This window comes from Erythrolamprus reginae, chromosome 5, assembly GCF_031021105.1.
Source record: "Erythrolamprus reginae isolate rEryReg1 chromosome 5, rEryReg1.hap1, whole genome shotgun sequence".
Classification (NCBI taxonomy): Eukaryota; Metazoa; Chordata; class Lepidosauria; order Squamata; family Dipsadidae; genus Erythrolamprus; species Erythrolamprus reginae.
The window spans coordinates 81,855,010-81,870,274 of NC_091954.1; the positions used below are offsets into that span (position 1 = coordinate 81,855,010).

General features: G+C 38.3%; 1 protein-coding gene across 4 annotated transcripts in view; it reads right to left on the bottom strand.

The window, feature by feature from the left end:
• Positions 1-4,774: 4,774 nt before the first annotated feature.
• The window catches only part of PAX3 (paired box 3), a 119,339-nt gene continuing 108,848 nt past the window's right edge, over positions 4,775-15,265 (bottom strand). For all 4 annotated transcript variants that reach the window (XM_070754080.1, XM_070754078.1, XM_070754077.1 and 1 more), the window contains 2 exons: positions 7,969-8,215; positions 4,775-4,809 (listed from right to left, as the gene is read on the bottom strand). In XM_070754080.1, the coding sequence (XP_070610181.1) occupies positions 4,775-4,809; positions 7,969-8,215 (282 nt within the window). The remainder of the gene's footprint in view (positions 4,810-7,968; positions 8,216-15,265) is intronic.

The window sequence follows — 15,265 nt, forward strand, 5'->3', positions numbered from 1 at the left end:
ATCATCATGTTGGACTGTGTAAATGATACTTACCTCTGCCTCCCAGCAATTTTCCAAACAGAAAACAGCACAAATTATATACACTGTTTGCTGTGTATTTCTATGCATGTGTTCCTGACCCATAGAAATAGCAAAGACTTGGGAAAGTGTACATTATGGCAGTATATTAATGCCAGAAAATTTTCTTAAATGTAATCACAATAACTCCTCCAAATTATTCAAGTAAATCTACTCCAAACATGACTAAATCAGGGTTTATCTCAGCTGGCTCATCTTAATACTAAAACAGGACACTGTTACTTTTCAGATTATACTTTTACAGATTTTTAAACTGATGTGGCTTTCTGGAAGTATCTGCTATTTGGAAGAAGATATAATAGCACTGGGCTTCTTCAGATCAAGCATTTTTAAAAAATTATATAATAATAATTTTAACATTCTATAGACATTTATAGTTATTGACTTACCTCCTTGCATCAAGTTTCAGCAGTCCAATATTGCCAGAAGTCCACCTCCCAGCAATTTGCCTCCTTGCAGCTAGTTTTGCTTTCAGTTCCAGCACATGGCTTGCCTGTGCTGAATCAGCTGTGGTTTGGGAGGCTGATAATCAATTGCTTGTTCTAATCAGGCTCTGCACTATTTGCTGCAAGAAGGTAAATTACTTGGAGGCAGAGGCCAAAGGGTAGGGGTGGCTGGGTGGGGCTACATTTGGTGTATAAGAGGCACCCAGGTTTTCATCCCCTTTTGGGGGGGTTAAAAAAGATTTGACTTATACTCTCAAAAATAAGGTAATTTAATAGGCACAAAAATTTATTTCCAAGAAAAATGCAGATAAAATGCTAGTTGCAGCCAGGGGGCATGTTCCTCTTACCTGCTTACTGGTAAGTGAAATCATGACAATTTGTGTGCGTGTGTGTGCATGCATGCTATGCTCACTTGCACATGTGTGTCCCCTCCTGAGATCTTGTTTCCGTACATGTGCAGGAAGCAAAAAAGCAGCAAAATCTTACAAGAGGATGCTTGCCCATGTGCAATTTTTACTTCCATGTATGCGCAGAAGCAAAAAGTCACTGAAATCACGTGCGCACAAGCATCCCCTCATGAGATTTTGCTTCTGCTCATGCGTAGATAGCAAAATAAAAACAAAAATTCAAAAAAGAGAAATGGTGCTGCACAACAGACCAGCAAAGACAGCACCGAAGACAACACATATGGCCCAATCCACAGGACCCTACCAAAATGGAGCAACAGGGACACCCGTAGGAACAAATCATTGGTTGCAGCCCTTCTTCCCTGACGTATAATAAAGGTAATTTATTTGGAAATGGAATGCCTACAAGTGTTACAAACCAATAGCATTTCAAATCAAATACAGTGATCCCCCGAGTTTCGCGATCCCGACCATTGCGAATCGCTATATCGCAATTTTTCCACCCGATGACGTCACTCCCTTCCTTTCTCATCTTTCTTTCTCTCTCTCTTTCTCTATCTTGCTTCTTCCTCTCTCACACTCTCTTCCTCCCTCTCTCATCTCTTTCTTTCCTTCTCTCTCTTTCTCTATCTCTCCCCCTCTTGCTCTCGAGCGGCAAGCGAGCAGCCGGGCGGGCGAACGGGCAAGCGAGCGGCCGGGCGAGCGGGTGACGGGCAAGTGGCAAGCGATCTTGGGGTTTCCCCTTTGCCTGGGCGGCGGGAAGACCCAGGGAAGGTTCCTTCGGCCGCCCAACAGCTGATCTGCTCCGCAGCGCGGCAGCAGCGAGGAGCCGAAGATGGGGTTTCCCCGTTGCCTGGGCAACGGAGAAACCCCATCTTCGGCTCCTCGCTGCTGCCGCGCTGCAGAGCAGATCAGCTGTTGGGCGGCCGAAGGAACCTTCCCTGGGTCTTCCCGCCGCCCACACGCAAACTCCACCATCTGCGCATGTGCGGCCATGGAAAAAGGGGCGCGCATGCGCAGATGGTGTTTTTACTTCCGTGCCGCTACATCGCGAGTTATCGATTATCGCGAGGGGTCTTGGAACGGAACCCTCGCGATAATCGGGGGATCACTGTAATAGGTTGCTCCAATTTCAAATAAACTGCATCAGATAAATGGTATATGAGAATATCCTTGAGTGACTCAAGTGGAAGAGATAGAAAACAGGCAAAGACCTGATGGGGCATTGGTTTAAAAATTGGAGGAAGTAACTTAGGAAGAACCTGTCCTGATTGATCAGGCAATTAAAAGTGGCAGTAGGAAGTTTGTACTTTCCAACCTGCAAAATTAATGTCAACCCTTCCAGGTAAACCAGACAAAAAACATGACTAAATGAGTTAATTTTAATTTACTGTAAGGCTAAATTAATAGAATCTTGCAAGCCTGAAGGTAAAAACTTACCAATGGCACTTAACTATTATTATTATTGTTTAATAGTGCTGGGGGCCTATCCTTATAGTATCTTTTTTTTCTCTGATCATCAAGCAACTAAAGGTTTTCCCTTTTCATTTTCTTCAAGATCATTGCCACATATTTATTTATTAACAATAATTATTTTTTGTTATTTATTTGCAAAAATTATTAGTTTGGCGATGACGTATGATGTCATCAGGCGGGAAAAACCGTGGTATAGAAAAAAACCCGCGAAGTATTTTTTAATCAGTTTTTTTTTGGAAAAACCGTGGTATAGGCTATTCACAAAGTTCGAACCCGCGAAAATCGAGGGAACACTGTACTAGCTAGGCCTGATAACTGTTCGTCCAGGTTATTCGGTGTGGCCAGGGTAGAAAGGATTTGTTACGGTGTTTTATCCATTGTAGTGCAAATCAGTATAAGCAGGGATGGGCAGCAGGCACCATACTGCATGCGCAGAAGCAAGGAAATACCTGGATTGTCAAAATGGTACACTGTACACGCATACACACACCGGAGCATTCTAGTAGGGCCGCGAATGGCTGGCCTTTGCTGATGGGCGGCCGGGTGGGGGGGATCTTCAGTTCTCTAAACAATAATATTAGCAAAAAGTGTTGATTAAAAATATTGAGACAAGATTGAACTTGACTCCAGATTAGAATGGAAAGGATACAAAAATATTTCTCCAAAAGACAACTAGAATTTCTTGGTTTTTCTATGACAACAATTTACTTCTCATCCAATGAGCTGCTTCTTCTTCTTGGGTGAGAAGTGAAATGTTTTTGAGAAAAAAAAACCAAGAAAGTCTAGTTGGTCTTTGGAAAAGCACTTTTGGGTCAACCAAAATTGTTCTCCTTTTTTATGATAAAACATCATATATATATTGTCTGATGAATAGCAATGTTTTTTTAAAAAAATATTGTAGCAATACCAGGTCACAAAATTCATCACCAAAGCAGTAAGTGCTTAGCAAGTTTCCATAGCTGTTTATTCATTATAAATAGTAAATATTTACTGCGCCTTTTTAATATGAGTTTTTTGTTTTTACAACACGTGTTGTTGATAGAGAATGTAACATAAAGATAGTATTTTGTTCAATCACTCTTTAAGACCAATGTGTGAACTAAATTCTGTACGATATCCTAGTCCTACTAATTTACTAATGTCATTGAACTGAATGCTAAAAGGAATGAATTTGTGCTCTACCTCTCTCGCCATTCCAAGAGTAAAGAAAAATAAATAACACTGTCTGCCATCTTCCTATTCCTCCTAACATTTCAAAAGACAAATTTATTGACATTTGGAAATGTCACAACATAAAATGTATGTAAACCTTGGTTTCCACTGAATTATATAAGATGCAATTGTATAATTTAAAATTACATGACAACTACAGAGACATAGTGATCTATGTCCTGTATTTTCTAGAAATAATGTAAACATAAGCATTTTAAAATGTAGTATTTTCCCCCAAAAGTCCCTTTTGATCTAATAAAATTGAGATCATTGAAGCAAACTGTGACACCTCTATATACTAAAAGAGTGAAATATGTATTGTAAAAATAAAAGTACTTGGAAAAAATATAATTTTGATTCTATATATAATGCCTTGGATGCAGCCAAAGCTTGGTGAGGTACGCCATATTGCACATTGTTAAGCAGTCAAAGAAATCAAAGTTATTCTGTATTTTTGTTTGTTTCTTTCAGGAGGTAACATCGACTAGGAAAATTTCAAACACAAACAATCTTGCGAAACTTTTCTTCAGGTTACAAAATATGCCATTTGCTGTTATGAAGAAAAGTCCTTTTGTATGTGACACTGAGCAACAACAGGATTACAAAAACAAGAAGATAACCAATAACTTATTTGTGGAAGTCTTCAAACATCTAGTCTAGCATCCTACAGACTTTACCATTTCTTTTCAAGGTCATTTTCCAGTGTGTTAAACAAGGTTCCTCAGCCCATGCTTTGCAAACTGGGCACTGTCAAAAGTTGGCACCGAAAGCTTAAAAAAAAAATGTTCTAATTTTGCAGCACTCAGACCGCAATGTCCAAGTTAATCCATGGATCGTCATCAATCTAAAAGTGGAATGCTTACTTCAGCCCAGCAGTGTGAAAACTTCTATTATTCTTATTTGTTCTGTGCTAATGCCATGGTGAACTGAACCGTTTTATTTATGGTACTGTTTGTGGTCTTTATTTTCTGAGCTGCTTTACCCAACATGTTCAAACACCTTATTGAAAGCACTGATGAGAAAAGAATAGTCCCATTTATCATGAGTACAATCTCTGCATTCTGGGCCTCATTTTGGCGAGAAGATTGCTCCATTCCAAATAATGGACCGAGACCAGGACCGAGACCAACTTCAATGTGAAATGGACCATTCACCTTATGCAATATCTGGCTTCAGATAATGAAAGGCACCTGTAAAAATAAAAAAGAAAGAAGAAGAAGCATAATAAGCTTTTAAAGTTATGCTGTGACAACCCCACAGCAAGGGGCAGTGTCAACTACAGGTTGACATTGTCATATTTAATACTAATATATCAAAGGAAAGGGACTAATATGCTTATTCTTAGACAAGTTTGACAAAACTCTATGTATCTGGGATTATATACTATAATGATTCTTGAACTGACCTCATTAAGAACATGTGTTTCTAATAGTGGAATGCCAGTGGTTATTTCATTTTGGACAACCCCTCTGTTTTACCTAATGGCAATCAGGTTTCATGTCTCAACAATTAATAACATCAAGATGTTGTTGACATCACTTTAGAAAATAATTATGCAGCAGAAATGTTGCTGAAATAATCTACTGTCATTGTAGCAAATGTATGTATCTATACAATAGGAAGAAATGCATTTTTAATTGCAAGAAAATATTATGCTGCATGTTATTATTAAATATGTTTATCAAATATATCTCTTTTACATGTATGCATTTTGTGGTTTGAGAAACATCATGACCCCATCAAGTTTTAATCAAATTTGGTTTTTTTAAAGTACCACGTTTCTTATATCTTTCAAAACTTACATTTCAGTACAATGGTATAATTCTTATTTACCATATAGACCAGTGATGGCGAACCTTTCTCCCCATGGGTGCTGAAAGAGCATGGGTGTGCATTATCGTGCATGCACAAGTGTCCACATTTGTAATTCAATGCCTGGGGAGCGTGAAAACAGCTTCTTCCAGCCCCGGAGGCCATCTGGGAGGTGGAAAGGGCCTGTTTCCCAACTTCTGGTGGGCCCAATAGGCTTGCATTTTGCCCTCCCCAGGCTCCAAAGGCTTCCCTGGAGCCAGGGGAGGGTAAAAACACCTCTTCCATCCTTCCCCCTGGAGGCTCTCTGGAAGCCAAAAACACCTTCCCAGAGCCAAAAATCACCTGGTCAGCACACACATGCACGTTGGAGCTGAGCTAGGGCAACAACTTGCATGACAGCAGATATGGCTCCATGTGCCACTTCTAGCACCCATGCCATAGCTTCGCCATCACTTATATAGACTTTACTATAAGATCTGGCTACCCATGATATTTTGCTAAGAAAGATATCACTTTCCTTCCTTTCTCTGAGCCATTACTGGATTGCATCTTTAATGTAAAGAAGGCTGTTTAGGAAACAATAATGTCACTGAAAATACAGTACACACAAAATCTTCCAAATGATCAAGTGATACATCAAGACAGTTTTCACTAACCAGGTATCCTACAGATAGCAATAGCATTTAGCAATAACATTTAGACTTGTATACCACTTTATAGTTCTTTACAGCGCTGTCTCAGTGGTTTACAGAATCAGCATATTGCCCCCAACAATCTGAGTCCTCATTTTACCCACCTCGGAGGGATGAAAGGCTGAGTCAACATTGAACTGGTGGTGAGATTTGAACTGCTGAACTACAGCTAGCAGTTACCTGAAGTTGCCTACAGTGCTGCACTCGAACCACTATGCCACCCGTCTCTAATAAGATACCCTGAATGTCTTCCATCATGACAGCTAACCTAATCAACATTACCTAGGAATATACAGTGTTCCCTCAATTTTCGCAAATTTCTGTGAAGTAGAGATGCGGAAGTAAATACACCATTTTTGGCTATGGACAGTATCACAAGTCATCCCTTAACACTTTAAACCCCTAAATTACCATTTCCCATTCCCTTAACAACCATTTACTCACCATTATTACTGGTACTCACCATTGAATAAGACACTTAGTGATCCTGATATTTATAAACATATTTATTTATTAACAATATTTTTTTTGTTATTTATTTGCAAAAATTATTAGTTTGGCGATGACGTATGATGTCATCGGGTGGGAAAAACCGTGATATAGAAAAAAACCCACGAAGTATTTTTTAATTAATATTTTTTGAAAAACCGTGGTATAGACTATTCGTGAAGTTCAAACCCGCGAAAATCGAGGGAACACTACTGTACTAGCTAGGCCTGATAACTGTTCATCCAGGTTATTCGGTGTGGCCAGGGTAGAAACTATTTGTTAAGGTGTTTTATCCATTGTAGTGCAAATCAGTATAAGCAGCGATGGGAAGCAGGCACCATACTGCATGCGCAGAAGCAAGGAAATACCTGGATTGTCAAAATGGTACCCTGCACAAGCACACACACACCAGAGCATTCTAGTAGGGCCGCGAATGGCTGGCCTTTGCTGAGTATAAGTGCAACTTTACTGATCTGGCTAAAAACTAAACATGAGTGTCCATGTGGGGAGAGGGAAGGGGAGACTAATGGCAATACATGAATAGCAATGCAATCACACAAGCACTTTGAATAAATACTTGTTAAGAAAGATATCCTGACACAAATACGTAATCACAGTATTTACACAATTTTGTCAACCTGTGTGTCATTTTGGCACCATCAGGTTTCCTGCAGATGTTGCTAGGTTGAACCCTACAAATACCCTACGAAACTAGACTTACAATCCTGGGTCTTGAAAGCTTAGAACTACGATGCCTTAAACATGATCTAAGTATTGCCCACAAGATCATATGTTGCAATGTCCTGCCTGTCAAAGACTACTTCAGCTTCAACCACAACAACACAAGAGCACACAACAGATTCAAGCTTAACATTAACCGCTCCAAGCCCGGAAAAATTTCCCAGGAAATTTGAGAGCAGCATGAAGTTTCCTGCCCAGCCAGTTTCCTGCCATTCCCTCTTTAATCCCTGCTATCTCCGGCTTTTCTGGGCCACCAGAAGAGCCTTTCGGTGGCGCTTAAGGAGGCTTCGGGAGTCCAGAGTGAACAAAGTATTTTCCTTTCTCTGGTCGCTTGGTGAGGGAATAAACCTCTGCCAGCGCCCGGAGAAAATAAATACTTCCTTTGCTCTGGGCAGCGACTGTCCTCCTCCTCTTCTTCCTCCTCCTCCTCCCACCCAAATTCCGAGCTTTTATTTCTTTCCTAATGGGTTTGCACGCATTATTTGCTTTTACATTGATTCTTATGGGAAAAATTGCTTCTACTTACAAACATTTCTACTTAAGAACCTGGTCACAGAACGAATTATGTTCTTAAGTAGAGGTACCACTGGACATTGTTGATGACTTAATACTCACTTTGTCCATATTGCCCATACTGATAGCCTGGGACGGGTTCCATACTGTAACCAGTAGTGCTGTATGTTGGGGGGCAGTATGACTGAGATGTTGGCAGGCTATCTAAACTTTTCATATGATCTAGTCTTTGACTACAACTTGCAGACACTGTGGTGGTTGGCTCTAAACCCCCGGTTAATGGTGACAAGGCGTAGTCAGTCTGGGGCTGGTGAGGGACTCCTCCATGGTTAGTTAAGAGGCCCATTACCTAGAAATAAAAAAGGAAGGGAGAAAAAGTGAGGTGAAGTAGCCTTAAAGCCATATTTGAAACAATCCACAAATTACTTTATCTATTCAGTTTCTGTTTTTTGATTCCAAAAAGAAACAGACATGTCACACAAATTTCGATAATGACATATAACTAGTGATGGGCGAACCGAACCCGCACAATTTGGGTCCGTACTGAATTTTGCAGTGTTCGGTATGCCGAACACGAACCTGAAATTTTTTGAAACTTTGGGCAAAGTTCGGGGTCGCGTTCACCGTTCGGTGCTTTGATGTCACCAGCAGGTTGCTAAGGATGCCAAGGTGATCACTTCCATGTTTATTTTTACATGAAAGGACCACCCTTTGCTTGCAGCGCCGCTGCAGTGTCTTTTTTCGTAAAAATAACAATGTTTATTTTTACATGAAGACCTCCCTTTGAAGGAGCTGGGGAATCCCTCCCATGAAGCGATTCCGGGGGAGGAGCCTTGATGTCACCGGCAGATTGCTAAGGACGCCAAGGTGATCACTTCCTGGATTCCATGGAATCCAGGAAGTGATCACCTTGGCATCCTTAGCAACCTGCCGGTATATGTGACGTCCCTGTTCGGGTTCGGGTTCAGTTCTGGTTTAGCCGAATTTTGCGTAAAGTTCATCCGAACTTGCCGAACCCGAACACCGTTGCGTTCGCCCATCGCTACATATAACTGGCATTCTATTCCAATATACAAACATTCTGTATTTTATCCCAGAAAATCTCAAGTGTGTGCTTTCTAATGTGTGATCACAACAACATCTTTTATATATAACATATTTTCAGCATGATTATTTTTAAAGTACTAATATTCAATAATGTTAGTTCTTTAAAATTTTATTTTCTATTTATTGTTCTGTAAAAAAGAAGCAACAATTGTTTAACTGGAGAAATCTGGTTTTCCCATTAAAAATATATGTTCTTTTCCAGTCACATGGTAGCAGATGCCCAAGCTATGAGAAACAATATGTGTCCTGATTAACATCAATATTGTAGATATTATACCACAGATACAAATCTCCCCAATATTTTATATTCTTATACAACAAAGAAGCAGCCAGCACAGCCATTCTGGCCCCACTCTTTTGTTTCCCATCCCTGCCTGTTACCTTGTGTTGCAGGCAAAGACGCTTGTCTGCTGCCAATGACATCTTTTAAAAGGGTACACAGTAATGAAAGCAAAGAAAAGACAGCACCAAATCTAAACTACAATTTTCTTTAAACTTGATTGAGAAATTATGGCTTTAAATTTACAAGGGAAACTAAAACCAGTTGCAAGATCAAAGATAGTCAAAAGAAGTAGAAATGCCCTGTGGAGGTTCAAAGAGAGATGTGTTTGGTTTGGTTGTTTTAATCAACAACCTCCCAAACATTTAAGCAACAAAAGTCATTAGCTATAGTGTATTTTTATTACTCTTGAACATTGAAATGAAAATCCTTTTCTTTAAATCTCTGATGTGCTCTGCAAGGCCTGCAAAATGCAAAGAACTCACTCACCCCCACAATATACAGTATATAGACTTACATACACACACACACACACTTTTATAGAGAGAAATATATTATCCTGAAATGAAAATCCTTTTCTTTAAATCTCTGATGTGCACTGCATGTTATATTGTATTGTATTGTAATTTATATTATATTATATTATATTATATTATAGCATTATTATATATTATAGCATTATTATATTATATTATATTATAGCATTATTATATTATAGCATTATTATATTATATTATAGCATTATCATGTTATGTTATATTATATTATATTATATTATAGCATTATTATATTATATTATATTATATTATATTATATTATAGCATTATTATATTATAGCATTATTATATTATAATAATTGAATCGTCTACCTTCTTGAGCACTCTAGCATGTTTACAATACAATATTAAAAACATTCACACAATTATTGAATCTTTTTTTAAAACCTCTAAAATGTATTGCTGGGTTTTTTTTAAACACCCACCCCACCCCTGAAAAAGCCCTGCAGAAGAGTAATAACTTCAGCTATCTTCTTAAAGGATAAAAGCTGGGTGTCTTCAATGGATGACTTAATTTACAATTATGACCAAGGATGCTGTTTTCTAGATTTCTATTGCCATAATCTCTCTAGGGATATCTGTAGGAGTTTCCATAGATGGCCAGATTCTATAGAGTGGGGAGATTTTATCTGGAGGACAATCTTGAAGGTGGTGAAGCTAACATTACCATAGCTCTATTTTCTCTGAAGCTACAGAAACATAATTAGCAGATGTTATAGACAGTGATACCGACATTTTTTCTTATATTAGGAAATTAGAGCCACACTAAGTAGATGGAATTTTCAGTTGGACCCTTCGCTGCAAATGCAAATCACCAGAGTTCACTCAATGGCTACAGCCTTACTAAACTTGGAATAAATCCCTTTATAAACTTGCTGGAATTTTGTGAGTTGCCCCATACAGACTTTTGCATCACATGATATAAATGCAAGCAGCTGGTATACAACTTCAAAGTCCAGTGATTCCACCCAAAAAAAAAAAAATCAAAGTAATCTACAAATGCTGTTTACTCTCTTTTTTAAAAAGCAAAATAAAACAAACAACAGCAAAAACCCCATCTCAAATGTTGCAAGCTTGTTAATATTCTATAGTTGCAGTAAATGAATTGGGAAAACAGCTGTTGAATTTATAAATTCCAATTACTACTTTCAATAATTAGATTTAGTTGTTTTTTAAAACAATTACATCAATTTCCACAGTTGATATACGGGAAAAGAGAAGAACAGTGTTTTACTATTTTTCCTCTTCAGGGCAAGAGGGGTTATGTTAAAAAACCAGGAACACATTTTCAGATATTTTTAAACATCGTTATACATTTTATGGGTGTTTTTAATATACCATTGTTAACTTGCTATAATTGTACAAATACCAGAATGCAAATAATTGCAATTAAATAAATCCACATTTTCTCCAAATTTAATTCTATAGTAAATGATCAAAACTCTATGGTTTTAAGTTCAGGAATATACCACAATTTTTCCGAGGTCAAATTTTTCTGACTAAAATTAATTTTATAAAAAGCTGGTTTTTTAATAAATCTGGAATTCTGCCTTTTATTGTGTTGTAGTCAAAGTATTTCTTTGAGTAGAAGAAAGTCTTTGAGTAGTGGTGAGTGGTATTTTGATAAAAATATCTGTGGGGTAGAGTAGAATTATGCTTCCAAGATTTTGTTCAATTTATCAAAATGTTATTATGGCCCTCTTTTTCCTTCTAAGCTTTATAATATTTGTAATTCATATTTCATTTGTGACAAGGATTACTCATCTCCAAATTCTTGACAATCATTGTAAAATTTGCTTCCATCTTGTCTAAACTTAATAAAAACACAAGCAGATTAAATTAATTTAAATTAAGTTTTTAATCATCATTATCAAGTATAGGTGTTGTGCAATGCTTCCCTATCTTTGAGGATGAAAAAGGCAACAGCACGACTAAAACTGTTGTTTCAGAAATATCTTTGGAGGCTTTCAAAATTGTGCTGCAGTTGATTAGCATCTAAATAATTAGATTTAGGGACCATTTTCTTTGAAAGTCATAAGGAAAGTTGCCTAAAGGCAGAAACTCTGCCTTGTGATATGTGTCATGACCTTATAGCACGGGAACAAGGAATTACTGAAAGGGGACTGTTGGCTTTCACCTAACTGCTTGGGCTAATAGAGAACTTATTCTGAGACACATTTAAAAGTTTGTTTTCCCAAGGAGTCTACAGGAGAAAAATAATATACAGTATGCTTCCCAGTGAGGTATCTTCCAATGGCACGTGTAGCTTTCTTCTTTACCATCCCAACCAGAATAACATGCAAAAAGACATTTCCAGTTCCTGCATTTTTAGTGATAGATTTTTTTTTTACAAAAACAATCTGTAACAGATTTTTTTCTAACATTCTGCCTTTTTGAAAATAAAATATTATCGCAATTTAGATTATTGTCAGTTTACAAATATGTGAAAGTGACAAAAATTGGTGTCCTCAAGTTTGACTCCTAGTAGAAGCATCCATGTGGTTTTCCACATGGATGCTTTAAAAAGTTCCATGTAGTATGGAACTTTTTTTACCACTGCCTTGTTGCAGGATTAAGTTATCTATTTATTTGCTTCTTACTCCGGTCAAAAGTCTTAGCTTTCTGAGATAGTCACCCATTCAAGTACTAACTAGGATAAGGTTCACTTCACTTAGCTTCAGAGGTCAGTAAAAGTCATCTAAGTGTTGCCACCTATCGAGATTTAAATAACAAAGAAAAATGAACTGGGGAGTATTTATATTTTTTATTCATTTGTTTGTTTGTTAAATTTATTTATTTATTTATTTTATTTATTTATTATTAGAGTTGAAAGGGACCTTACATGTCATCAAATTTATTTGCTACTGATCTCTACTGGTAGAATCACCACTAGAGATCACCTCGAGGCTCGACTACTGTAACGCTCTCTACATGGGGCTACCTTTGAAAAGTGTTCGGAAACTTCAGATCGTGCAGAATGCATCTGCGAGAGCAATCATGGGCTTTCCCAAATATGCCCATGTTACTCCAACACTCCGCAGTCTGCATTGGTTGCTGATCAGTTTCCGGTCACAATTCAAAGTGTTGGTTATGACCTATAAAGCCCTTCATGGCACCGGACCAGATTACCTCAGGGACCGCCTTCTGCTGCACGAATCCCAGCAACCAGTTAGGTCCCACAGAGTTGGTCTTCTCTGGGTCCCGTCAACCAAACAATGTCACTTGGCGGGACCCAGAGGAAGAGCCTTCTCTGTAGCGGCCCCGACCCTCTGGAACCAACTCCCCCCAGAGATTAGAATTGCCCCCATCCTCCTTGCCATTCGTAAGCTGCTTAAAACCCACCTCTGCCACCAGGCATGGGGGAACTAAGATACACTTTCCCCCTAGGCCTTTACAATTTTATGTATGGTATGTTTGTATGTATGGGTTTTTAACTGTTTTTTAGTATTGGATTTTGTTGTACTGTTTTACTGCTGTTGTTAGCCGCCCCGAGTCTGCGGAAAGGGGCGGCATACAAATCCAATAAATAATAATAATGATGATGATAATAATAATAATAATAATAATAATAATAATAATAATAATAATAGAGTCAGTCATAATAGGTATTGGTGGGGACGCAGAGATCATCTCCTAGGCCCCTTCTATATAAGGTGCCTAAAGGTTGATTCTCTCACCCCCTACTCTTCAATATCTACATGAAACCACTGGGTGAGATCATCTGTATGCACAGGGTGAGTTTCCATCAGTACATTGATGACACTCAGCTGTACGTTTCCACCCCGTGTCAATTCAGTGAAGCAGTGAGAGTAATATGCCGGTGTCTGGAGGCTGTGAGAGTCTGGATGGGCATCAATAAGTTCAAGCTCAACCTGACAAAACTGAGTGGATGTGGGTTCTTCCTCCCAAGGACAATTCCACCTGTCTATCCATCATTCTGGGGAGAGGAATTTTGACCCCCTAAGAGGAGGTCCACAACTTGGGAGTCCTCCTAGATCCACATGTGAGGTTAGAGCAATATCTCTCGGCTGTGGCTGGGTGCTTTCACACAGGTTTGCCTGGTGTGCTAGTTGTGGCCCTATTAGAACAGGGAATCTGTCCTCAAAGTCACTCCTGCCCTCATCACCTCGAGGCTCGATTACTGCAGTGACCTCTACTTGGGGCTACCCTTGAAGAATGTTCAGAGACAGCAACTTGTCCATGCATGTGATGGGCATACCTAGATGCACCCATATCAGTACAATAGTCCATGAGCTGTACTGGCTTCCAATTGGTCTCTGAATGTAATTCAAGGCATTGGTTATTGCTTATAAAGCCTACATGGCTTAGAACCAGATTATTTAAGGGACCGTCTTCTGCTTCACATGTCCCAGCGACCACTTAGGTTCCACAGAATCGGCCTTCTCCAGGTCCCATCGGCCAAACAATGCTAGCTGGTGGGACCACAGGGGAGAGCCTTCTCTGTAACAGCTCTGGTCATCTGGAACCAACTCCCCCCCAGAGATTTGTACTGTCCCCATTCTCCTAGCCTTTCGAAAAGAACTTAAAACACACCTCTGTAGGCAGGCCTGGGGGCATTAACCAATGATGCTCTGCCCCTGTCATTCATATGTATGAGTGTTGGTTGTCTGTTGTTTTATCTGGGAAAATGATTTAGCCTTGTTATTGTGTATTGGGGTAATTTTTTTAAAATTTTCAAAATTTTGCATTATGCTTTTATTGCTGTAAGACACCCTGAGTCCACGAGGAGAAAGGCTGCCTATAAAAAAAGGAAATGAAATGAAATAAAATTTAAAAATGTTTGGAACATGGTTTCATTTCTATTAACTGTTAAAAAAAGAAAGAAGGAAAAAACCCTTCAGAAATCTAATTTGGAGTTTATTTTTTCCCCCCAAGAGACTTTATTCAGTTTTTGTTTACATATCTATGTAAATTTCAGCTGAATCAAATGTATTATTAAATTGGATTCTACTCAAATTAGATGAAAAGTGAAAAATTTTGCCCCTTTAATTCAAAGATCAAACTCAGTGATTTATGCCATTTACGCATTTAATGTAACTGAAGCAAAAAAATTGATGGAATTTTTTCAGTACAGCAGCAATTTTTCTTCATAGAGAATAGCTTTATATTTATTGTTTTTATTAATTACATCCACTGACTCATAAATATCTAGCAAGGAGCTATAAAATATAAAACAATATAGTGATGAAACAAAAGATATCACAAATAATGAAAATGAAATATAGCATGAATACTGAAAATAAACACTAAATGTGCAGAATCAAAGTTCTGATTGTATAGAAACATTTAGGTACATTCAAATAATGAAGACCAAGTTACTGACTTTGAAAGAAGTGTTCACAATTGAGGTGCTGTTGATAGAGGGACCAGAGAGTTGGCCATGTATCTTAACTCTCATTAATGCCGGGAATGAAATATCAGATGTCTTGTAATT